Source organism: Nycticebus coucang, chromosome 5, assembly GCF_027406575.1.
Source record: "Nycticebus coucang isolate mNycCou1 chromosome 5, mNycCou1.pri, whole genome shotgun sequence".
NCBI classification, from domain to species: domain Eukaryota; kingdom Metazoa; phylum Chordata; class Mammalia; order Primates; family Lorisidae; genus Nycticebus; species Nycticebus coucang.
The window spans coordinates 46505182-46529432 of NC_069784.1; the positions used below are offsets into that span (position 1 = coordinate 46505182).

Here is a 24251-nt window from a genome sequence, read left to right on the forward strand (position 1 = left end):
CACAAAAATTACCTTTCCACGGAAGGGAGGTAGAGGAGAAGCATGGTGTCGGATGCAGACGGTCTCATCAGACAAACCTGGGGACTAGTCCTGGCTCTGCCACCTGGTGTTGGATGCAGACCGTCTCATCAGACAGACCTGGGGACTAGTCCTGGCTCTACCACCTGGTGTTGGATGCAGACCGTCTCTTGGGACAGACCTGGGGACTAGTCCTGGCTCTGCCACCTGGTGTCGGATGGAGACCGTCTCATCGGACAGACCTGGGGACTAGTCCTGGCTCTGCCACCTGGTGTTGGATGGAGACCGTCTCATCAGACAGAACTGGGGACTAGTCCTGGCTCTGCCACCTGGTGTCGGATGCAGACGGTCTCATCAGACAGACCTGGGGACTAGTCCTGGCTCTGCCACCTGGTGTCGGATGCAGACGGTCTCATCAGACAGACTGGGGACTAGTCCTGGCTCTGCCACCTGCAGCTCTATGTCCTCAGATAGCTTCACTGCCACTCTGAGCTATTGCCTCACTTCAATTATCAATTATTTGATTGATAATGCTGCTTGCTTTATTGGACAATGTATGTGAAACCATATGCTCAGTAAATAGTGGCTGTTATCCCTACTGATAGTAATAGTAGCAGTTGTAGAAAGTGTGTCAGAAGCATAGAATTTACAAGAATATTGGGCAAGCCAGTGGTTTTCAGTATCTATTTCAAAAAACATATAAGATTCTTTACAATTCTGTGGTTTATATTTTTGCATCAGTATGCTGACAAAAATCCATGCTTTGAGGAGTTCCCCGCCCACACACCCTTTTTTTAGACACAGACTAATACTCTGACACCCAGGCTAGAGTATAGTAGCATCATCATAGCTCTGGAGCCTAGAACTCCTGGGCTCAAGGGAGCCTCCCATCTTAGCCTCCCTAGTAGCTGGGACTATGGCCATGCACCACCTTTTTTTGTTTTTGTTTTGAGACAGAATCTCACTTTGTCACCCTGGGTAAAGTGCCATGGCGTCATAGCCCACAGCAATCTCAAACTCTTGGAGTGAAGTGATCCTCTTGCCTCAGGCTGCCAAGTAGCTGGGACTACAGGTGTGCACCACCATGCCCCACTAGTTTTGTCTATTTTTTTTTTTTTAATAGATACGGGGTCTTGCTCTTGCTTGAGCTGGTTTTGAACTGCTGAACTTAAGCAGTTCACCCACTTCAACCTCCCCGAGTGCTTGGATTACAGATGTAAGCCTCCATGCATGATCTTTAAAAAAAATTTTACGGTATGTGGCACACTTCTTTGGGGGCGGGACACCCTTATAAGAGGGACTTTATCTGACAAATGCAATTAGCGTAACCTAATTCTTTGTACCTTCAATGAATCACAATTAAAAAAATGAATAAATGAAAAAAAAATTTTAAATTTTTTATAGATGGGATCTTGCTGTGTTGCCCTTGCTAGCCCTGGGCTCAAACAATCCTCTCACCTCAGCCTCCCCCAGTGCTGGGATTACTACCATGCTACCATGTCCACCCTCTTCAGAGTTTATGGTCTACTGGGGTGATAGATGAGAAACAAATAATTACAAAATGTGTATCTGCTGGGGATAAGTAGGAAGGGCAGCAGGGAGAGTTGGGGGAGTGGGTTGTGATTCAAGGTAAGAATATCAAGGACAGCCTCAGTGATAAAGATTAAATCCCAGTATTGCAATAACCTCATGACCTAAAAACAATATCACCCATTTCCAACCTTCAACGAGAGTCAGTACTGAACCTGGAAAGCATTTGGGCAAACTCTTTTAATACATTTTTTCTCCATATGGTTTGTATTTTTCATCTGTCCTTCCTCCATTTCCACTAATTTTCTGCCCTCTTTTATAGTTTTATCATCTGATGCTCAACATTTGGATACATTTTTTTCTTTTCCTGGTCTGCCACTTGCACTTGCCAGGGTAGGGCTGACATCTCACAAGGAAAGAATTGGCTCTGTGACTTGGGGTTGGAAATGGCGCGACAGATGGTACTTTCTCCAGTGACAGTTCTGTTTTCCCCGAATTAGGATCGATTGGCGGCCTCTTCTTTGCAGTTGGCATCGCCCAATATGCCCTGTTAGGGTACTTCATCCGCTCCTGGAGGACCCTAGCCGTTCTGGTTAACCTGCAGGGGACAGTGGTCTTTCTCTTGTCTTTGTAAGTAGTTTTTCCTCTTAGAGTTTTAATTTAATAAGCCAAAGGAATGGGGTTTTTTTGTTGTTATTGTTTTTTGTTTTTTTTTAGCCGAAGGATGTTTTAGGAGGATGTGGGTCAATGAGCGACATTATTCCCTTTCAGGAGCTTGCCTGCACTTTGGTGAAGAATTAAATTCCACAAGTGCTGCAATTCTTGGCAGCTCCTAGGAGGGGAGATGCTTAATTAATTCAGAATGCAGGTATCCCTTTTTTAAAGCAACCTCTTAGTAGACTGCATTTTAACTTTCAGATTGTTGGCAGAGAGAATCAGTTTCTTTTCAGCTTAACACCTCAAGCTCAAAGGTCTTTAGGCTGGATCACGCATGCGCTGGGTATGAGACTGAGGTGTGATGCTGGGTAGAGCGTATGTGGACGATGTGGTGGTGACATGTGCTTATCCTGCAGGTGAGTACCAACTCAGGGCCTCTCAGTGTGGCGTCTGGAGCAGGCTGAGATATGGGAGAGGTCCTTCACAGAAGCCCGAACCAGTAAGGATGATTGCTCAGTCAGGGCAGGGTTCTGTAAATGACTGGCTGGCCCTGGTGTCACGCTGGGGTGCTCTACAACACCCCCAAATGCTGCAAGACAAGTCTCCAACTTAGGCCCAATTTACCAGAAGTTTTAATGTGGCATATGAAAAGTGTTTCTTCCCTCAAGTGTTAGATCTCTGATTTTAATTGTCAAAATCTTTGGCGTAAACAAAATGTACAGCCAATGGTACCGACTTTCTTCTGTGCCATGAAGTGAGAGGCATCTATGATAGCATTTTAACTCAGGTAGCTCTTTAATTTAGTAGCTCTTTATTCAGGTCCTATATTGAGGTTTGTTGTTTCCTTTTTTCTTTTGAGACAGGGTCTTGCTCTGTTGCTCAGGCTAGAGTACAGTGGTGTCATCATAGCTCACTGTAACCTCAAACTCCTGGGCTCCAGCAGTCCTCCTGCCTAGCCCTCTTGAGTAGTTGGGACTACAGGTGCATACCACCATTCCTGGCTAAATTTTTTTTTTTTTGTAGATATGGGGTCTCCCTCTTGCTCAGGCTCATTTCAAACCTCTGGCCTCAAGTAGTTTTCCCTCCTTGGCCTCCCAAAGTGCTAGGATTATAGGTGTGAGCCACCTTGCCCAGCCTCCATTGAGATTTGATGGGGACTGAACCGAATATATTTTCCTACTACTTTTGAAAGCAAGAGAATGGTTAAGTGCAAAAATGAATACAGTAGAAATAGCCTGTGTTATAAAAGCAAAATTCATTAAATGTGTTGAGTTATGTGAAATCAAGTGAGGTAATTTTATTAGGAAGGAGAAATAACAGTATTTTATTGGCTTGTGTATTATAAATTTTTGAAAGTAATAAATGGGTGTCTAGCATGGTACCTTGAATTAATAAGCATTCATGTAACTATTAAAGAATAAACGTATTTTAAAACATTGAGTCAATCTCCCCCTTCTCCGCCCATCTGGCTCTCATCTCCCCTTGAGCAGTGGCACCACTTCATGGATCGCCCAAGTCATTCTGCTCTTCTTTCTCCAAATGCGTAGCCTGGCTTAGTTACTGCTTGGTGCCAGGTTGGGATGTCACTCGCTGGGACGAGAATCCAGGTTCTGAAACACAGAAAGCAGAGGGAGAAGACGACGTGAGATTTGAACACATTACATTCTCACTCTGGTAGCCCTGGAGCGCCAGGCTTCCCACAGTCCACCTCCAGTTCCCACCTTCATGTCCTCCCATCCCATCCCCACAGCTGCGCTCAGGCACGCGGAGCCCCTCGTCCCCTCTCACCTCTGCTTTTCTGTTCTGTGCCCCTGCTCAACACTTCACCTGCTCAACGCTGCCCCGTCTCCTTATTCCACCTCCCTGGTTTGCTCACACGCCACCACCCAAGCTTTCTCTGATCATATGTCCAGTTACAAGTCATTCTCTTTCTCTTCAGAATTCTGTAGCCCTTCCCTGTACCCTGTGAGTGAATGGCCCTCAAGTTTCTGCTCATGCTGAAGCCTCTCTCTCCTTCTCACCTGGGAGCTCTCTGACAGCAGCAAGCTCTGTGCTCCACACCTGTGGTTTTCCCAGCACCCAAGCCAGGGCCTTCTGCACAGCAGAGCCTGTGTAGCCAAATGTGGGTGCAGAAATACTAGAAATTAGCTTCAGAGTTAGCTACCAACAACATAAGAAGTCAAATTACACACCTTGCTTGTTTGTTTGCCAGAAATATTTTTACCTAGGTTAAATAAAATATTCCTTATTTTCACAGTACTTGAATTTGATTCACTTTTTAAAAAATCAATGCCTCCTTAATTTATAAAGATTTACCATCTTTAAGGAAATTCACAGAACATTTTCAAGCAGAGGTAACATTGTTAAATTAGCATGTTAGCTTCCAAAGGTGACCATGGCCCAGGTGACCCCTGCATCTGCGTACAGGACAGCACATTCGAAGGCTTACTCCTTCTTTGAAAAGTGTGTGTTACTGTTTTGTATTTATAATCTGCATGTGTTGGAACTCACTTTCCCAAATCTGTCCACTGGCAAGTAGGTAACCCTTCGTAGAAGTAACTAAGCTTCGCATTAATGTACACAGCTATGATTTAATAAAAAAAAGAAGTAACTAAGCTTATTGGCCTCTAAAAATAAGGAGAAATATAAGTTCCTAAGTTTGTATAATCAAAATAAACCCTTTCCCTAGAAGAGTGTTATAAACTCAGAACAAAATTTTCAAAGCCCAACTCTCAAATGTCATCTCTAAAAATGATTTATAACCTTTGAAAATAATCGTTATGGCTGGTAAATAATTATGAAAACACAGAGGCTTACAGGTTGCCAAAGATAACAGTTAATAATGGTAATGACTGAATATTTTGGTACCTTTCCTATTGATGTTGCTCAGTTTTAATTGTTATTATCTTCTGCCTTCTTCGTGTATCTTTTATTTAGTCTTTTATTTTAGACATAATCAGGTACATAGTAGCTCGTATAAGGTCTTGTGGATGGGACCAGTTGACCCATCTGATGGTCTACAGACTTAACTTCCAACAGAACAGTGTTTTACTTGATCATTTACTTGCAGGCCAGTGGTAATCGAGTGGCAATGAAGAATTAAATAGAGGGACTTTTCAGGATGTTGTAGATGGCCATTGTCCTGTTACTGACAATCAGATGTTGTACGTAAATATTCTCTTCCCTCGTTAGCAGAGCTCCTGGGAAAATCCCTGCCTTTTTGTTTCTTCTTAGCACCTGTTAATGTTACTCTGTACAAAACTGAAATGCTCAAGGGGTTAGTGATGGATGGCTGTCCATTGAGGTTCCGGTCCTGTAATGTTGTTGCTGCTCACTGCCCTCATGGAAAGGCACAGTGAATTCTATCAAGTGCCTTTAAATAGCCAGTACTAAGTTTCATTTTAAGCAGACCATGTCAAATGGGATCGAAAGTACTTGATGCCATGTTTAGTAACCAAGGCTTCCGTGTTCCCTCCTTGGTTTTGTCTTTGAAAAGTCCTCTGAAAGTGTATGTGGAAGTGTGAAGAGACAAAAAGACTCATGGTATTTAAGTCTTGAAGGTGTTTGCAGATAGCAGTGGCAAAATAATTGTCCAACACTTTTGGAAAGTAGCTAGCAGTTAACCAGAAATTAACTTTTATTCCTCAATGTCTTGGAGGATCAGGAAATACTCTGAAGACTTATTAAAGCTAAGGTGTCTGCTGTAGCTGGCCTCTATCAGTTTAAGAAAAGTCCCTTCTAGACCAATTTTCTTGAGTGTTCTGATCATGAAGGGATGCTGGATATTATCAAGAGCTTTTTCTGCATCAGTTGAGAGAATCATATGGTCTTTGTTTTTTAATTTGTTTATGTGCTGAATTACACATTTATAGATTTACGTATATTGAACCAGCCTTGAGACCCTGGGATAAAACCTACTTTGTCATGATGTATAATTTGTTTGATGTGTTACTGGATTCTGTTTGTTAGGATCTTGTTGAATATTTTTGCATCTATATTCATTAGTGATATTGGTCTATAATTTTCTTTTCTTGTTGGGTCTTTTCCTGGTTTGATCAGGGTGATGTTTGCTTCATAGAACGTGTTGGGTAGTCTTCCTTCTTTTTCTACCTTTTGGAACAGGTTGAGTAATATAGGTACTAATTCCTCTTTAAAGATTTGGTAGAATTCTGACGTGAAACCACCTGGTCCCGGGCTTTTCTTTTTAGGGAGGTTTTGTATAGTTGATGCTATTTCTGAACTTGATATGGGTCTGTTCAACATTTCCACTTGATTCTGGCTAAGTCTTGGAAGGTGACGTGCTTCCAAGTATCGGTCAATTTCCGTCAGATTTTCATATTTCTGAGAATAAAGTTTCTTGTAATATTCATTAAGGATTTTTTGGATTTCTGAGGAGTCTGTTGTTATTTCGTCTTCGTTGTTTCTGATTGATGATATTAGAGATTTTACTCTTTTTTTTCTGATTAGGTTGGCCAGAGGTTTATCTATTTTATTGACCTTTTCAAAAAACCAGCTTTTTGGTTTATTGATCTGTTGTATTATTCTTTTGTTTTCAATTTCATTTAATTCTGCTCTAATTTTGGTTATTTCTTTTCTTCTACTGGGTTTGGGGTTGGAATGTTCTTCCTTTTCCAGTTGCTTGAGATGTCCCATTAAGTTTTTAACTTCCTCTCTTTCCGTTCTCTTGGGGAAGGCTTGCAGTGCTATAAATTTCCCTCTTAGAACCACAGCCAATATCATATTGAATGGAGTTAAATTGGAATCATTTCCACTCAGATCAGGAACCAGACAAGGCTGCCCATTGTCTCCATTGCTTTTCAACATTGTAATGGAAGTTTTAGCCACTGCAATTAGGGAAGAAAAGGCGATCAAGGGTATCCATATAGGGTCAGAAGAGATCAAACTTTCGCTCTTCGCAGATGATATGATTGTGTATCTGGAAAACACTAGGGACTCTACTACAAAACTCCTACAAGTGATCAAGGAATACAGCAGCGTCTCAGGTTACAAAATCAACATCCATAAATCGGTAGCCTTTATATACACCAACAACAGTCAAGTTGAAAAAACAGTTAAGGACTCTATCCCATTCACAGTAGTGCCAAAGAAGATGAAATATTTGTGAATTTACCTAACAAAAGACATGAAAGATCTCTATAAAGCGAACTATGAAACTCTAAGAAAAGAAATAGCTGAAAATGTTAACGAATGGAAAAACATACCATGCTCATGGCTGGGAAGAATCAACATTATTAAAATGTCCATACTACCCAAAGCAATATATAATTTTAACGCACTCCCTATTAAAGCTCCGCTGTCATACTTTAAAGATCTTGAAAAAACAATACTTCGTTTTATATGGAATCAGAAAAAGCCTCGAATAGCCAAGACATTACTCAGAAATAAAAACAAAACAGGAGGAATCACGCTACCAGACCTCAGACTTTACTACAAATCGATAGTGATCAAAACAGCATGGTATTGGCAGAAAAACAGAGAAGTAGATATCTGGAACAGAATAGAGAACCAAGAGATGAATCCAGCTACTTACTGTTATTTGATCTTTGACAAGCCAATTAAAAACATTCAGTGGGGAAAAGATTCCCTATTTAACAAATGGTGCTGGGTGAACTGGCTGGCAACCTGCAGAAGACTGAAATTGGACCCACACCTTTCACCATTAACTAAGATAGACTCTCATTGGATTAAAGATTTAAACTTAAGACATGAAACTATAAAAATACTAGAGGAGAGTGCAGGGAAAACCCTTGAAGAAATTGGTCTGGGCGAGTATTTTATGAGGAGGACCCCCCGGGCAATTGAAGCAGCTTCAAAAATACACTACTGGGTACTCAGACCTACTATGAAACTAATTTAGGGTTTGCACATGAAAGCTATAACCCAGTTACAACCTAAGAATAGGGGAAAGGGAGGGGAGGGAGGGGGGAGGTGGGTAGAGGGGAGGGGATTGGTGGGATTACACCAGCAGTGCATCTTACAAGGGTATATGTGAAACTTGGTAAACGGTCTGTAAAGCTAGTGAATGATGCCCCAAGATCATATCAATGTACACAGCTATGATTTAATAATAAAAAAAAAAGGCATATAGTTATCCCCTCTGTAATAAGTCATTAAAAGTTGTCTGACCTTTCAGAGTCACCCCTTGAAATCAATGCAAAGTTACTGGCCCTTACCAAGGGTTTTGGAATGCAGTTTCTCAATTGCCAAAGACATGACCATAAAAAAGCTTCCCACTAGGTTTCCTATCTGCTACTCTGCTAGCACTCAGCCTATTGGGGACATTTTATTAACCTTTCATTAGACTATTGTTTTACCTCCATTGCCTATGTGTGAGCACTGTCCACGTGGAAATACAAAGCAAGTAACTGTAATTGTCTAATAAATGTTATAGCAGACAAAAAAAAAAAAAAAAGGATTTCCTTTGGGCCACAGAGATTTATTACGAAATAGAATAAAAACTTCAAAATCAAAACGATCTTTTCTAACTTAATAAAAAGTTTGTTTTTTTTTTAAAAAAAAAAATACACTAGTGGGACTTGATCAAACTAAAAAGCTTCTGCACACCCAAGAACACAGTAAGTAAAGCAAGCAAACAGTCCTCAGAATGGGAGAAGATATTTGCAGGGTATATCTCTGACAAAGGTTTAATAACCAGAATCCACAGAGAACTCAAACGCATCCGCAAGAAAAAAACAAGGGATCCCATCGCAGGCTGGGCAAGGGATTTGAAGAGAAACTTCCCTGAAGAAGACAGGCGCGCGGCCTTCAGACATATGAAAAAATGCTCATCATCTTTAATCATTGGAGAAATGCAAATCAAAACTACTTTGAGATATCATCTAACTCCAGTGAGACTAGCCTATATCACAAAATCTCAAGACCTGAGATGTTGGCGTGGATGTGGAGAAAAGGGAACACTTCTGCACTGCTGGTGGGAATGCAAATTAATACATTCCTTTTGGAAAGATATATGGAGAACACTCAGAGATCTAAAAATAGATCTGCCATTCAATCCTGTAATTCCTCTGCTGGGCATATACCCAGAAGACCAAAAATCACAACATAACAAAGATATTTGTACCAGAATGTTTATTGCAGCCCAATTCATAATTGCTAAGTCATGGAAAAAGCCCAAGTGCCCATCGATCCACGAATGGATTAATAAATTGTGGTATATGTACACCATGGATTATTATGCACCCTTAAAGAAAGGTGGAGACTTTATCTCTTTCATGTTAAATGGATGGAGCTGGAACATATTCTTCTTAGTAAAGTATCTCAAGAATGGAAGAAAAAGTACCCAATGTACTCAGCCCTACTATGAAACTAATTTGGGGCTCTCACATGAAAGCTATAACCCAGTTACAACCTAACAATAGGGTGAAGTGGGAAAGGGAGGGGAGGGAGGGGGCGTGGTGGGTAGAGGAAGGGGGATCGGTGGGATCATACCTGTGGTGCATCTTACAGGGGTATTTGCGAAACTTGGTAAATGTAGAATATAAATGTCTTGGCATAGTAACTGAGATAATGCCGGGAAGGCTATGTTAACCATTGTGATGAAAATGTGCCAAATGGTCTATGAAGCGAGTGTATGATGCCCCATGATCATATCAATGTATACAGTTATGATTTAATAAAAAAAATAAATAAAAATAAAGTATCAGGTGATTTGAGTATTCTGAAGCAGTAAGTGCTCAAAAGTAGCTGTAATAAACTGTTTCATTTTTATGTGCAGTCATAAAACAAGCTCTACCTCCTAAACAACATATCACTATGTTAAAAAACACTTCACTTTTTTTTTTTTTTTGAAACAGAGCCATCTCACTCAGCCACCCTGGGTAGAGTGCTGTGGCATCATAGCTCACAGCAACTGCAAATTCTTGGGCTTGAGCCATTCTCTTGCCTCAGCCTCCCAAGTAGCTGGAACTATAAGCACCTGCCACGATGCCCAGCTAGTTTTTCTTATTTTTAGTAGAGACGGGGGTCTCACTCTAGCTCAGACTGGTCTCGAACTCCTGAGCCCAGGCAGTCCATCCACCTTGGCCTCCCAGAGTGCTAGGATTACAAGCGTGAGCCACTGCACCCAGCCACACTTCACTTTTTGTAAAATCTATTTTTTTTCCTGATGAGATAATTAAAGATTTCTATCTACTGTATGAGACTTTCAGAACTTAAAAAGCCCAGTGTCTTTACAGTATTATCCTAACAACATTTGGCTAGGATTTGGGGTGGGGGTGGGGGGACCTGCGGCCTTGGGGCCGTGTGTGGCCTTCTGGACCCTTCAGCGCAAGCTTTTAACTGAATCCAAATTTTACAGAATAAATCTTTTTATAAAAAGATTTGTTCTGTGAAGTTTGTATTCCGTCCAGGGGCCACCCATGGAGATGGGAGGGCATTGGTCAGTACTATAAACTTAACTTGATAGTCACGTGTTAAAATTTATTGAAGTCAATGCCTACTGCTTACTTGTTTAAGCCACTGTTTTGAAAGCATGCTCTGGGTTTTAGTGATGAAGTAGGCTACATGTGGCGCTGGGTTGCTGCTGAAGGCAGTGCACGTATCTCTGGGAGAGGCGAGCTTTGAGCCTAGCAGGGGATCCCTGTGTGGTGAGGGTGATTTTTCTCCGTTCTGTGCACGTGTGCCTAGATGAATACACAGCCTTTAATGACGTCTCTTTCAGATTCATTCCTGAATCACCTCGTTGGTTATACTCCCAGGGTCGACTGAGTGAGGCTGAGGAAGCCCTGTACCTCATCGCCAGGAGGAACCGGAAGCTCAAGTGCACATTCTCACTGAGACATGCGACCAACAGGAGCTGCAGGGAGACTGGAAGTTTCCTGGATCTCTTCCGTTACCGCGTCCTCTTAGGGCACACTCTGATCCTGATGTTCATCTGGTAATTAAACCCAAAGGGGTGTCTCCATCTTCCACTCACCTTGCTAAAGCTCTCTCAGTTATCTCTTCCTTCTTCACAGCTACTGACAGCTTTACCTGTTTTGTCAGCAAGAGGTTGTTTTTTTTTTTTTTTTGTTTAAGTTTTTTTTCCAAACTCTTTTGTTGTTTTTATTTATTTATTTTTTTGGCCGGGGCCGGGTTTGAACCCACCACCTCCGGTATATGGGGCTGGTACCATTCTCCTTTGAGCCACAGGCATTTTCTTAAAACCAAGGCCCTTGTCCCTTAGCTCCGGGCATGGTTTGGACCCTGCTGTCACAGCACTGTCTCTCCAGCAGTGGGCAGGCCCTCTGAACTTAGTAAGAAGACATCAGAAACACATCTTTGCTCTTGAGGTATTCGATGTAAAATGTAAATACAGAAGGTACAAAAAAAAAAGTATGCACATTTTAAGATGAAAAAACAATTAAATTTGTAGTACTCAACATATGACTCTTGCAGTTATAAGAAGTGCTCAGTGTGATTTGTATTCATTTTTTGTTATTGGTTTACATATTAAATTACAATTTTAAAAGTCTTTTTCCTTTCTTCAAATGTAGATACATTCCTCACTAAAAGGAAAGAAAGAAAACAAGCATACAGAGACAGAAGAGTTTCTAAATAGGACTTTAAAAATCCCTGCCTTTGGTTTTGGCATCAAGCAGTTTCCTAGCGCCCTAATCGCAGTACTCTGTGTCCCACGGAGACATCTGAATGTCCCCATCAGAGAGAGGGGGCCCCAGGAGCGTGACGGGATGAACCTGGGGCATGTGTGCAGATCAGTGATGGGACTGGTGAACTCTCTCCGGAGCTGATTTTCTAGTTGTTTAGCTTATTCCCACCTGCTCTCAGAGGGCTCTCAGTGTGTATATAAGCTGTGGTCAGGGTTTCAGGAGAGCTCCATTTAAAAACTGAAATTGTAGAAAGGGGAGAAATGGATGGACATGTACAAGTTATAGATTTCACATATTTTTAATATTATACATTCTACTGAAAGTGTCATAAAAGTCGGTCATAATAATCAGATCTACTGGCTAAAGGACTAGACTGGTACTTTGGGGCTTGTATGTGTCTGCCCCGAAGGCTGTGTTACTGAACTCGGCGCTAGCTCTGGAGGCTGCCCCGGAATGACAGCAAGTGGTTTGAGGACAAGGAAAGAGGAGTTGGTGAAGGAGGGAAAGTGGCAGATTATCCTCTCAAAATACCAAATTTCCTGAATTTAAGCAGAAAGGCAGAGCTTTTAAAAGGGAGGGCCTTTTGTCATTCAGCTGCAGTCAGAGATTCTGATTGTCAGATCTCTGCTCAAGACAAGGCCAGGACCTCCACGCCCCTGGAAGGCCGTGTGGATCTGTGCCTCCACCTCACACCGTTCAGCTGAACCATTCCTTGTAGCACAAAGAACCTAAGACCTCCCCCCTGCCCCTCTAGACCACAGCCATCTGGAAGCAGGCCTCAGTTTCCAAAAAGCACAGGGGAAGTTTTTAAAAGGTAGAAAACATTTTTGCCATTTTCCCCCAGACCATCCCTCTGTTACAGCTGTGTGGAACTCTGTACTTTCATGTGGAGACAAAGGAAAGTGATGTTATAGGAAAGTGATCTCATGTATAAGCTAAACAAGAACACTAGCTTGAGAATAAGAAGCTGCAGAGGTATTTTTCTATATCATGATGTTCTTTTCCTAACCTCTGTTTCTGCTTATGTTCAGGAAATTTGGTCTTTCGGGAGGATAATCTGCCACTTTCCCTCCTTTACCAGTGAAGTAATAAATTTCTCTTTGCTGCTCCTCAAAGCACTTATTCTCATTCTGCTGCAGCCTGGAGAGCCAGTGCTGAGCTGTGGGTAACACAGCCCTGGTGGCAGACAGTGCAGGCAGACACACTGGCCACGGCCTCTACGGTTGGGGGCCGTGTTACACCAACTACTCCCTTCCCCCACAGAACCAGCTCAGTGCTGGGAATATCACACTTGCATAATACCTGTTGAGGCTTGGAGACATGGAGATTAAGAGAACTTTTGAAAACCAAACTTAACAATATAGCATAGGTGCTACTAATTCGAGGTTCTGCCTCTTCAAAAGCAAATAGTCCCAAAATATATTATGATACTTAGGGCTTCATAAAACTCAACATTCACCTGTCACAGACAGCCAGTCAAACACTCTGTCTTGGAGCAAGTTCCTACTTTTGGAGATTGATATTCACTGTTTTTATTTTTGTTTAAGATTTTTATGTTTTACACGTCTGACGTCCCAATTCTGGTATGCAGTGGATAAAACAAAAAAACTAGACTTAGGGCCAGTGAAGCTATCCCTGTTTATTTCATATGCAGCCAAATAAACCTCTCCCCCCAGGCTTGGAATGTTAAACCTCATGAAAATAGAGACAATGTCATTCCACATATTGCTATTCTTTTTGAAGATGCTATAAATTTCTAAAGTCTTTTCTGTGGCTCTATATTGAAGAAAGCCTTAATTGGGGATCAAAATTATACTTCTGTGTTTAACATCCCATGCCTTTTTAATACTGCTTTGATGCCCTAAATATTATGGCAAACATTTTAAATTTTGTCTGGGGCACATAGGAAAACTGAAATGAGTTCAGCAGCTGTCATTACGGATCCCAATGACCAACTCTTCTAGAAAGGCAACTTGAAAAGCAGAGACCCAGCCTTAGGGGTGACAAGGCTTATGCTCCCCTAGTCACTCTGACCACAAGCTGGTAACTAAATACTTGTGTTGTCCCGATTGGCTTTGTTTATTCTTGCCCTGACTGGATACCATCACAACTTGGTCGAGGAAGTGTGTATGTATCTTGTGGCTGGAATTGCTTTGTTGGAATTGCCATTTTAAATGCAGACAACCTACTGGGAAATAGCGGTATAGTGGGAGGAGGATCTCTACTGCTGATGGAAAGGAGTTTTAAAATATTTTAGAGAACTACATGATTTAAATTTGTCTTCTGCTTACATACAAGGTGCCTAGGGGACAGAGAAAATAGACAGCTCAGTGTCCCTGTGCATCCTGACACATGACGGCCTGGCTGTAACTCTGCTTATCATCCTTAGTAACAGAGTGACAGCTCTGTTCTAGTAAGAAGTAATAGGAAGTAGTTGCTGCTTCTGGCTCATTTGCTAGGGAGGGATGAACTACTGGCCAGTCTAGCTCCAGGGGTCCCTCTGTCCTCCTCCCCATCCTCTCTCCTTACATTACTGTGACCCATTCTTAATAGCCTGGGGTACTTGGCCCACTTCTGTGTTGTGGAAGAGATGGAAATGTTTGCTTTCCTATTTGATCTCATCATAGCCACAGCTCATTAGACTTTTTTCTAAGCAAAACTAAATGGAAACAAATGAGAATTTCCTCTTACTAAATACTGGTCACACTGAATTACAAATGCATAAAAACTGAGGAACTTAAAGCTCAGATGTTTTACTGCTTATATAGAAATTTGTGGTTTACCAGATATACTCACATACTAATAAAGTCCAGTTTCAGGGTTTTGTTTTTGTTTGTTCCATTCTCTTGTGTTGTTTTTAATAATGTGGTTTCCTAGGCACAAAAGATTCTGTTACCACCTTCGGTTTGAGAAGGCCCTGATTTGGAATTTCGTGCTGACACTCTGGCCCTGCTGCTCGGCCTTTAGTTCTCAGATTGCTGGAGATAAGCTTGGTGCCCCCCACAAGGCCTGCACCCAGGAGGCACTCCCTCAGTGTTTGTAAAATACATTACAGTGTGTGTAAAATACACTAATGACTTACTTTGTTTTCTCCTGTTCTGGGTGTCTATAGAGTATACACCCGCTGCACGCAGGGTGAGGTTAGATCCAAACTGGCAGGTGACTGGATCATCAGGATTGGCGTGCCAGTCATTTCTGGCCTGCAGGTGACCCTCTAAAGATCCAATCACTTCTCTGCCCACATAGTCAATACCAGCCTCTGCTGGCCTTCTCCATGGGAGTTCTTCTCTAGAATCATTCTGATGATATCACAACCGCCTATGGGCAAATGTTCCATCAATGACTGAATTGAATAAAAAATAGGGTCATTGATGTCTATTAAATGTAAAAGTGCTTGCTGAAAGCACAAACAATGTCTTTCATCTTTCAGTGGCTGGCCATTCATTTGGTTTGTGTAACATACCAATATAACTCAAATCATTTCCAAGGCCCCATTATTTTTTCCCCCTGGTATAGGAATTTAGATTAAGACAGAACAATTAGTGGGAGAGTCAAGCTTGTTCCTTGTAGCAGATTGCATTGTATTGAACCAAAATTGGAATCTTCTCTGGCAAATTCTTAAGTGCTTTTTCTTTTTCTGTCTCTTCCCTCCCTGTTCTTTGACCCCCAATTGCAGGTTTGTGTGCAGCTTGGTGTATTATGGCCTGACCCTGAGTGCAGGTGATCTAGGTGGAAGTATTTATGCCAACCTGGCCCTGTCTGGCCTCATAGAGATCCCATCTTACCCTCTCTGCATCTACCTGATAAACCAAAAATGGTGAGTACGAACAAATACAATGTAACTAAAGAAAACGTGCCCACACGCACACTCTTAAATATGCAACTACCTGAATATTAGTGTCTTTGTTTATATGCAGTCTCTGATGATTACTCCATGGTGATGAGAGTTTCTTTTAGGCCAAATACAATTATTAATAGATTTCATTTTTTAGTGTCGTATTTCTTGAGTGTCATAATTATGAGTTTTCCTATAGCTTTTAGACAGATTCCAGTCCAATATTAAATATTTGAAATCTAAAATGGTATTTTTTTTAGGTTGCAGTGTTTGTATTTGGTAGAGTCCCTCTTGTAGTTGTGGCCCACACCCAAGAAGTGTGCTGTATCCTTACCTTGTGTCCACTAAGTGGGAGCACACCAATCCCCCTCCCTCCTCCCTTCAACCCGCCATCTTTCTTCTCCTTCCCTAAAATGATATTGAATATCACCATCAGAGGGTCTTTGAATAGTCTATGTATAATTTGTCGATTCTAAGAGATAGGATTATTAGCTTTAAGTGGGTAAAACTCCATAAAATCAATTAATAACATTTAGAAGTTCTTATAAGAGGGCAAGGAAAGAAAACATAAAGACTTTGTGTTATGTTTTTAAATTTCAAAATAATAAGGGGGTACAAATGTTTTTGTTATATGGATTCTTTGTATTGATGTAATGTTTAAGCTGGGGCTTTTTTAATGCCCATCGCCAGAATAGTGGCCATTGTACCTGACAGGTAAGTTTCTATCCCTCATCTCCTTCACCCTTCTCCCTTTCTTGGTTTCCAGTGTCCTTTACATCTCTTTGTGCCCAGGTTCGCCCATTGTTTAGCTCTCACTTATGAAAGAGGACATGTATTCCTTTTTATTCCTGAGATACTTTGCTCAGGATAATGGTTTCCAATTCCAAGTTGCTGCAGTACACATTATTTCATTCCTTTTTATACCCATGGTATATATATGCTGCATTTTCTTTTTTTTTTTTTTTTTTGGCCGGGGCTGGGTTTGAACCCTTCACCTCCGGCATATGGGACCGGCGCCCTACTCCTCGAGCCACAGGCGCCGCCCTGCTGCATTTTCTTTATCTACTCATGAACTGATGGACACTTAGATTGATTCCACACCTTTGAACTGTGAACTGTACTGCAATGAACATTCAAGTACAAGTGTCTGTTTTATGCCTTAAAATTATTTTTTAAAAAGCCTTATAGGACAAACCCACAGCCAACATCAAACCAAATGGGGAAAAGTTGAAAGTATTCTCCCTAAACACTGGAACAAGGCAAGTGTGCCCACTGTCACCCTGTCTATTCAACTTAGTACTAGAAGTCCTAGCTGCAGCAATCAGGAAAGAAAAAGGAATAAAGGACATCGAAATTGGAAAAGAGGAGACTGAACTATCCCTGTTCACTGATGATATGATTTTATGTTTAGAAAAATCCCAAAGACTCCACCAACCAGATGACTCCTAAATTATTAAATAAATTCAGCAGTGTTATGTTACAAAATCAGTGCATACAAATAATTAGCATTTCTACCTACTAATAACAGTCAAGCTGAGAGTCATATCAGGGACTCGGTAGCATGTAAAGTAGCCACAAAGAAAATAAAATACCTGTACATTATTTGAACAATAATTTTTAATTCAACTTGTTAATATGTTGTTTAGGACATTGCATCTTCATTTATAAGTGAAATATGTTTGTAATTTTCCTTTATAATAATTTTTTTTTCCAATTTTAATACCAGGTATATCCAGATGAAGTAGAATGAATTTGAAGTAGTTCTTCTTTTTCTGTTGTCTATAAGATTTGGCATGATCTGTTTTTTGAAATTATCTTCTATTTTTATTTATAAATATATTTTATTTTTTGAGGCTTTGGAAAAAAAATGTTTTAAAAGAAAATAAAATACCTAGGATTATAAGAAGGTGGAAGATCTCTATAAGGAGAACTACAAAACACTGTAAAGAAATCATAGATGACAGAAACAAATGGAAAAATACAACATGCTCATAGACTAGTAGAATCAACATTAAAATGTTCATACTGCCCAAAGTAATTTACAGATTCAGTGCAGTCCTCATCAAAATACCAATGTCATATTTCACACATCTAGAAAAAACATTTCTAAACTCATCTGGAACCAAAACAGAGCCCAAATAGCCAAAGCAATCTTAAGCAAAAAGAACAAATTTGGAGGCATCGCATTGCCTGACTTCAAATTATACCAGTGGTTCTCAACCTTCCTAATGTTGCGACCCTTTCATACAGTTCCCGTGGGTCGTGACCCACAGGTTGAGAACCGCTGAATTATACTAAAAAGCTTATAATAACCAAAGCAGCTTGGTACTGTTATAAAAATAGCTCCATAAAACGATGGAATAGAATAGAGAACCCAGAAATAAAACCATCTGCTTACAGCCAACTGCTCTTTGACAAAACAGACAACAATGTACACTGGGGAAAGGAAGTCCTATTCAATTATTGGTGCTGGGAAAATTGGATAGCCATGTGCAGAAGAATGAAACAGGATGCCTATCTCTCACCATATACAAAAATTAACTTAAGGTGGATGGAAGACTTAAATGCAAGTCATGAAACCAAAACAATTCGAGAAGAAAATGTAGGAAAAAGTCTTCTAGACATCAGCTTAGCAAAGAATTTATGACTAGGACCTCAAAGGCAAATATGGTAACAACAAAAATAAATAAATTTAAATGAAAGCTTCTATACAGCAAAGGAAATAATCAACAGAGTACACAGACCAGCCACAGAATGGGAGAAATGTTCACAAGCTATAAGTGCAACAAAGGACTGATATCCAGAGTCTGCAAGGAACTCAAACAGATCAGCAAGAAAAAAAAACAAACAACCCCATCAAAAAGTCAGCAAAAGACCTGAACAGAAGTTTTTTGAAGGAAGATAGAGAAATGGCCAACAGGCATGAAAAAATGCTCAGCATTACTAATCATCAGGGAAATGTAAATTTAAATTGTAATGAGACATCACCTTACCCCTATTAGAATGGCTGCAATTAAAAAGTGAAAAAAAGAAAAAAACAATAGATGTTGGCATGGATGCAGAGAGAAAGGAACACTTACTTATACACTGTTGGTGGGATTGCAAATTAGTAGAACCTCTATGGAAAACGGTATAGAGATTCCTCAAAGAAATAAATGGAAGAGTTACCATTGATCCAGCAATCCTACTACTGGGTATCTACCCAAAGGAAAAGAAGTCATTTTATAAAAAAGATTTTTCTTATCTTCTAAGACCCACTTACTCTGTTGAGGGAGAAGAATATATCCTGCTTATTACTCACTTTCAGTGAAACGGTTTTGAAATACATTTTTAAAGTTATTTTATAGAGCACCTTTTCCTCAGTTTTCTGAGTTCACTTCTGTTACTTTGCCCCTGGACAAAGGCAATTAAAAATTCTGTTTTGTGTGGGCTAGGAATCAATTAGATTATATCATTTCTCATTATCCAGAAATAATTTTCTAATCAAAAACCGGCTTCTTATCGCACTGTGCTTCATGCTATCATCAGGATGTTTTAGTCTAGAGCAGCGGGTCTCAACCTGTGGGTCGCGATCCCTTTGTTCCATTTGCAACAATGCAGCAATTAGGAAGGTTGAGAAACACTGGTCTAGAGCATTGTGAAGGGTGGGTTTTGATTTTGCTAAATTGAAGGCTTTTTTCTTAGTTGCTCTGCTGACCTTTAAGTTAGAGGCTCCAGTTTACTCTCTTCATATCCCCAGAACTGGGGCTGACGTCATATTCACACGTTGTTCCCCCACAGCCCCGGTGGTGCCAGACGCCCCTCCTTTGTCTGCTCCAGCCTCCTCTGCAGACCTCTGGGAAGCAGGCAGTGTTCTAAGAAGGCTCTTCTGGGGTCATCCTGTGTGTCTTTGTGACCCTAGTGCCGGTCCAGTGTGGTGCCTGTCACTTGAAAGGCATTTAATACTGACTGCTAAACTCAGCGAAATGACCCAGTAAAGAAGGCTCCCCTCTTGCCACCCAGATTCAAAATTAAAATCTAAAGCAGGAATGCTCACTACTTTTGAGAGCAGGCAGACCTGGATTCAGATCCAGTCTTCACCATATGTTAAGTATATTATTTTGACAAGATCTTTCACTAAGCCTCTGCTCCTGCTCATTCTCAATCTAGGGATTCTACAATCCCCCTGGCAAAACTGTTATCAAAATTGCACATAACACTGAGGTCCCAAGCATAGCACTTGGTATGTTGCAGGCCCCTGAAGAAGGGAGACTTACTAATGTGATGGTTCCTCAAAGCCTGGGGCTATCATTTGAAAATAACTCCTCTTAATAAAGTATATGATACATTTCACTTCATTCTGATCCATTACCAAGAAATCTTTTCTGTTTGTATTTTTTTTATTAAATCATAGCTGTGTACATTAATGCAATTATGGGGTACAACGTGCTGGTTGTATATACAATTTGAAATACTTTCATGAAACTGGTTAACATAGCCTTCACCACGTTTTCTTAGTTATTGTGTTAAGACATTTATATTTTACACTTAGTAGATTTAACGTGTACCCTTGTACAATGCACCATGGGTGTGGTCTGACCAATTACTCTCCCTCCACCCATCCTCCCCACTCCCGTCCCCTCCCCTCCCCCTCCTCTTTCCCCTTCATCTTGGGCTGTAATTGGGTTATAGTTCATATGGAAGTGTGGGTATTTATAAATTGGTTTCTTCTGTTTGTATTTTTAAGAGACTTTTTTTAATTTTTTTTTACAATGTTTAAAACTTTTCTCCATAAGATTCAGGTAACTAGAAAACAAGATGAACTGAAAGTCTCCCTTCTCTTTGCTTTAGTCTCATTCACTAGAATATAGAATATTGCAGTATATGCCTAGGGTGTTATCATTAGGATTAAATAAGATAATAGATGGAAAACATTTTAAACAGTGTCTGAAACATAGTCAACACTTACGGAAATGGACTAATTCTGTGATCTTCTCCCTCTTACATCCCTTTGTCCTGCTATCGAGCATGTTTTCCTTGGTTTTGTGATGGTTATTTATTGTATGTCCTAGTCATCTCACCATAAGAAAAGATAAACATATATAATAAAACTGAAGACGTTTAAAAGGAAAGGTTGGGAAGAAGCAGCAGATGAGTTTATAAGATTTATAAGGGAGGGCGGCGCCTGTGGCTCAGTCGGTAAGGCGCCGGCCCCATATACTGAGGGTGACGGGTTCAAGCCCGGCCCCGGCCAAACTGCAACCAAAAAATAGCTGGGCGTTGTGGCGGGCGCCTGTAGTCCCAGCTACTCGGGAGGCTGAGGCAAGAGAATCACCTAAGCCCAGGAGTTGGAGGTTGCTGTGAGCTGTGGGAGGCCACGGCACTCTACCGAGGGCCATAAAGTGAGACTCTGTCTCTACAAAAAAAAAAAAAAAAAAAGATTTATAAGGGAAACGTGTCCTTTGTCTGTGTCGTTTAGGTTTGGCCGGAAGCGGACATTAGCAGCATTTCTGTGCCTAGGAGGACTGGCTTGTCTTATTGTAATGTTTCTTCCAGAAAAGAAAGGTATGCCTTTTGAATTTCTGTAAGGGTTTTGAACAGCACTTTCATTACAATGAATCTCAGTGTAGTAGGGACATGACCATATGCCAGGCTTCATTTCTCTGATTGCATATTATTTAGCAATTGTGTGGGGTATAATGGGCCGGATTCTTTCCATTGCTTCAACTCTTCCCTGGGTGAATAGAGGTGCACTATTAATTCTTTCGGGCTATTAAGCTACCATCTGGGGTGGTTAGGATGCAATACTGGTGATGTGAGAGTTATTTATTTGATGGTAATGAGGACCAGTTAGTTCGGCACCGAAAGAAACTCGTCTAGGGTTGCACATTGCACTTTTCGTTTCAGCTAACCACAAGATTGCAGTTCTCAAAGGTGGCTTGGGTATGCTCAGTATTCTTAGGGTACCCCAGTAGTACCAAAAGCAACAGCAATAGGAATATTATTCACTGTTGGTGATACTATTCTCTCAGTCTTATATAAAGTATAAATAAAACCTCTTTAGGAAACTTTTTTTTTTTATATATATATATTGGTAGTTTTGCTTTGCAAACATAGCTTCCAAAAAAGTCCCTTTGGCATCCCCGTGGAACCTGGTCACTGTCCCTTTGGAGAAATTCCGCAGATGCTGCTGTTTCTCAGTCTTTGTACTAGCTCTCACGAGGCCTTGGGGACTGCGGTTCTGTCTGTGGCTCTCAACAAAGAGGAACGGGCCATCACAACTGTCAGAGGCTGGGACATGCAGTGTAACAAAAGCCCTGTTTCAGGGGCTTTTAGATTTTGATAAGGCTCTAGGACAAAGCTTGCACTCCTAGTAGGAGATGGTTTGACATAAAGTTTTGATAATTCCTGGAAATGCATGAAAACTTTACTATCCATCAGAGCATATTATATATGAAATGCTCCTTTGGTAAACTCTTCTCCCTGAGGTCCACTTGTGCCCGTGTCTTACTAAAGGCCCCAAAGCCATTTGTTCTCCTTGTTTTGTGACCCTTCAGTTACCCACTCGGCTTCTTCAAACTCTGTCCTGAGTCCAGACCGTAGTTTGTTCATTAGTTAGAGATTTTGCCCAATATTCAGAGCGGCCTTTTCAAATGATTTTCATGGAATTGTGGAAAGCAGAGAACTCAGCAAGTTTGCCATTTCTCATTCTCTACGCAGATGGATGCCCCTGCTAGTGCCAGGTGGAGGGGGAGCTCCGCGGCCGTTGCCGGCCGTGGGCCTGTGGGGCCAGGTGCCCAGTTCTGCCTGTCTGGGGCCAGGCAGTGACAGGCTTCTTACCACTAGAGTTTTATGTTTGGCAGGTCTTGTTTTCCACAGGTACCTTAGGAGATTGTTTGTGTTCTGCCTACAGCAGTAGATAAGTCTGTTTTTCTGACCTCCTCATAGAGACACACTTCTCCTTATTACTAGAATCAAACTCACAACCTGTCACACCTCTGCAAGCCAGACCAATTAGTGCCCTTTCTCCCTCTTACTCAAACTCACAGGTAACCCATCCTCAAGCACTCCCCAAGTAGCCCTTTGTTGAAATTATCTCTCAGAAATAACAAAACAAATCTCCACAGAGAAGGCAGATGGGGGGGGTCTCTCCTCTAGACCAGCGCACACCACTCTGCTTGGTTCTGGTCTGTTTTGAAGGAGCAGCTGGAGCCCTTTGTTCACTGTGTCCCTGGGTGGACACTGAGCATGAGCAGCCTCATGGAGGCCTCCAGGGGGATGGACACTGAGCATGAGCAGCCTCGTGGAGGCCTCCAGGGGGTGGACACTGAGCAGGAGCAGCCTCGTGGATGCCTCCAGGGGGGTGGACACTGAGCAGGAGCAGCCTCGTGGAGGCCTCCAGGGGGGTGGACACTGAGCAGGAGCAGCCTCGTGGAGGCCTCCAGGGGGGTGGACACTGAGCAGGAGCAGCCTCGTGGATGCCTCCAGGGGGATGGACACTGAGCAGGAGCAGCCTCGTGGAGGCCTCCAGGGGGTGGACACTGAGCAGGAGCAGCCTCGTGGAGGCCTCCAGGGGGGTGGACACTGAGCAGGAGCAGCCTCGTGGAGGCCTCCAGGGGGGTGGACACTGAGCAGGAGCAGCCTCGTGGAGGCCTCCAGGGGGTGGACACTGAGCAGGACCAGCCTCGTGAAGGCCTCCAGGGGGGTGGACACTGAGCAGGAGCAGCCTCGTGGAGGCCTCTGACGCTCATCAGCCTGCCGCAGGAACAGGACACCTCCACTGTACTTGGGCATCTAGTCCATGTCTAAAGATTTCCAGGGAAGTTATTTCTGTATTTCATATGGATTGGTTTTAACCTTAAGAAATTTTTCCTCTGTTTAGTAACCATTACTGCCAGAATGACCCTTTTCCACTATAGTCGAATCCGTTCCCTTTCATTTAATTCCTCACTAAGATGGAAAATACATGTTCACCTTTTTTTTTTTTTATCTGGTACAATCCTTTTTATACTTATAGAGTCTCCCCGACTCTTCTTTGACATAATAGATATTTAGTCTTTAAACTTGAAATCTTTCATATTTACTCTTTACAATATTTTGATAGCTTTTTTAAATCTCAAATTTTTCGAAACTCTAAGGTCCATGTTATAAAAGTTCTGGCAAGTCTATATTAAGAAAAAGACCTGGAAGTTCGAAAAATTCTACAGTGCATTAGCATGTTGTGTTAGTTGGGAGCCCATTCATTTTCTCACTGCTTTTTCTGCTCATTTGTCCTCACTTTTCCTATCAAACATGCCTTCATTTGCTCCTTTCTGCCAACGTAAGTGCCCCCTCCCACCAACTCTTTTTTTTAGCGTGTTTGTGATTCTCTGAATCTGGGGCATTCATGGATATTGTGGTGATATATCTCTAAGAGAGACAGCCAGTAAGCTGGAAAATAGATTATCATTTCTCAGCCTGTGGTTTTAATTATTAGATAGCCATATCCTACCCATGACATGTTTCCGACTGATTGGCCTCCAAGTAAATCTTCTTCTCTGAGAATTTTAGCAGGTGGCCACTCATTTTTTTCCTAGATTGGTCATCAGACATTTTATCCGAAG

At 41.5% G+C, this 24251-nt stretch overlaps 1 protein-coding gene and 1 non-coding gene across 10 annotated transcripts in view; both read left to right on the top strand.

The window, feature by feature from the left end:
• Positions 1-24251, top strand: part of SLC22A15 (solute carrier family 22 member 15) — an 87470-nt gene that overhangs the window by 42885 nt on the left and 20334 nt on the right. For all 9 annotated transcript variants that reach the window (XR_008380157.1, XR_008380151.1, XR_008380152.1 and 6 more), the window contains exons 5-8: positions 2049-2178; positions 10907-11122; positions 15511-15651; positions 21128-21213. Coding sequence is in view for 2 of the 9 variants with exons in the window: in XM_053591368.1 (XP_053447343.1) it covers positions 2049-2178; positions 10907-11122; positions 15511-15651; positions 21128-21213 (573 nt within the window). In the remaining 7 variants the exon portion in view is untranslated. The remainder of the gene's footprint in view (positions 1-2048; positions 2179-10906; positions 11123-15510; positions 15652-21127; positions 21214-24251) is intronic.
• LOC128587041 (small nucleolar RNA SNORA32) lies at positions 8390-8510 on the top strand. The gene has a single exon (XR_008380472.1). It is a non-coding gene; the product is annotated as a small nucleolar RNA SNORA32 (small nucleolar RNA).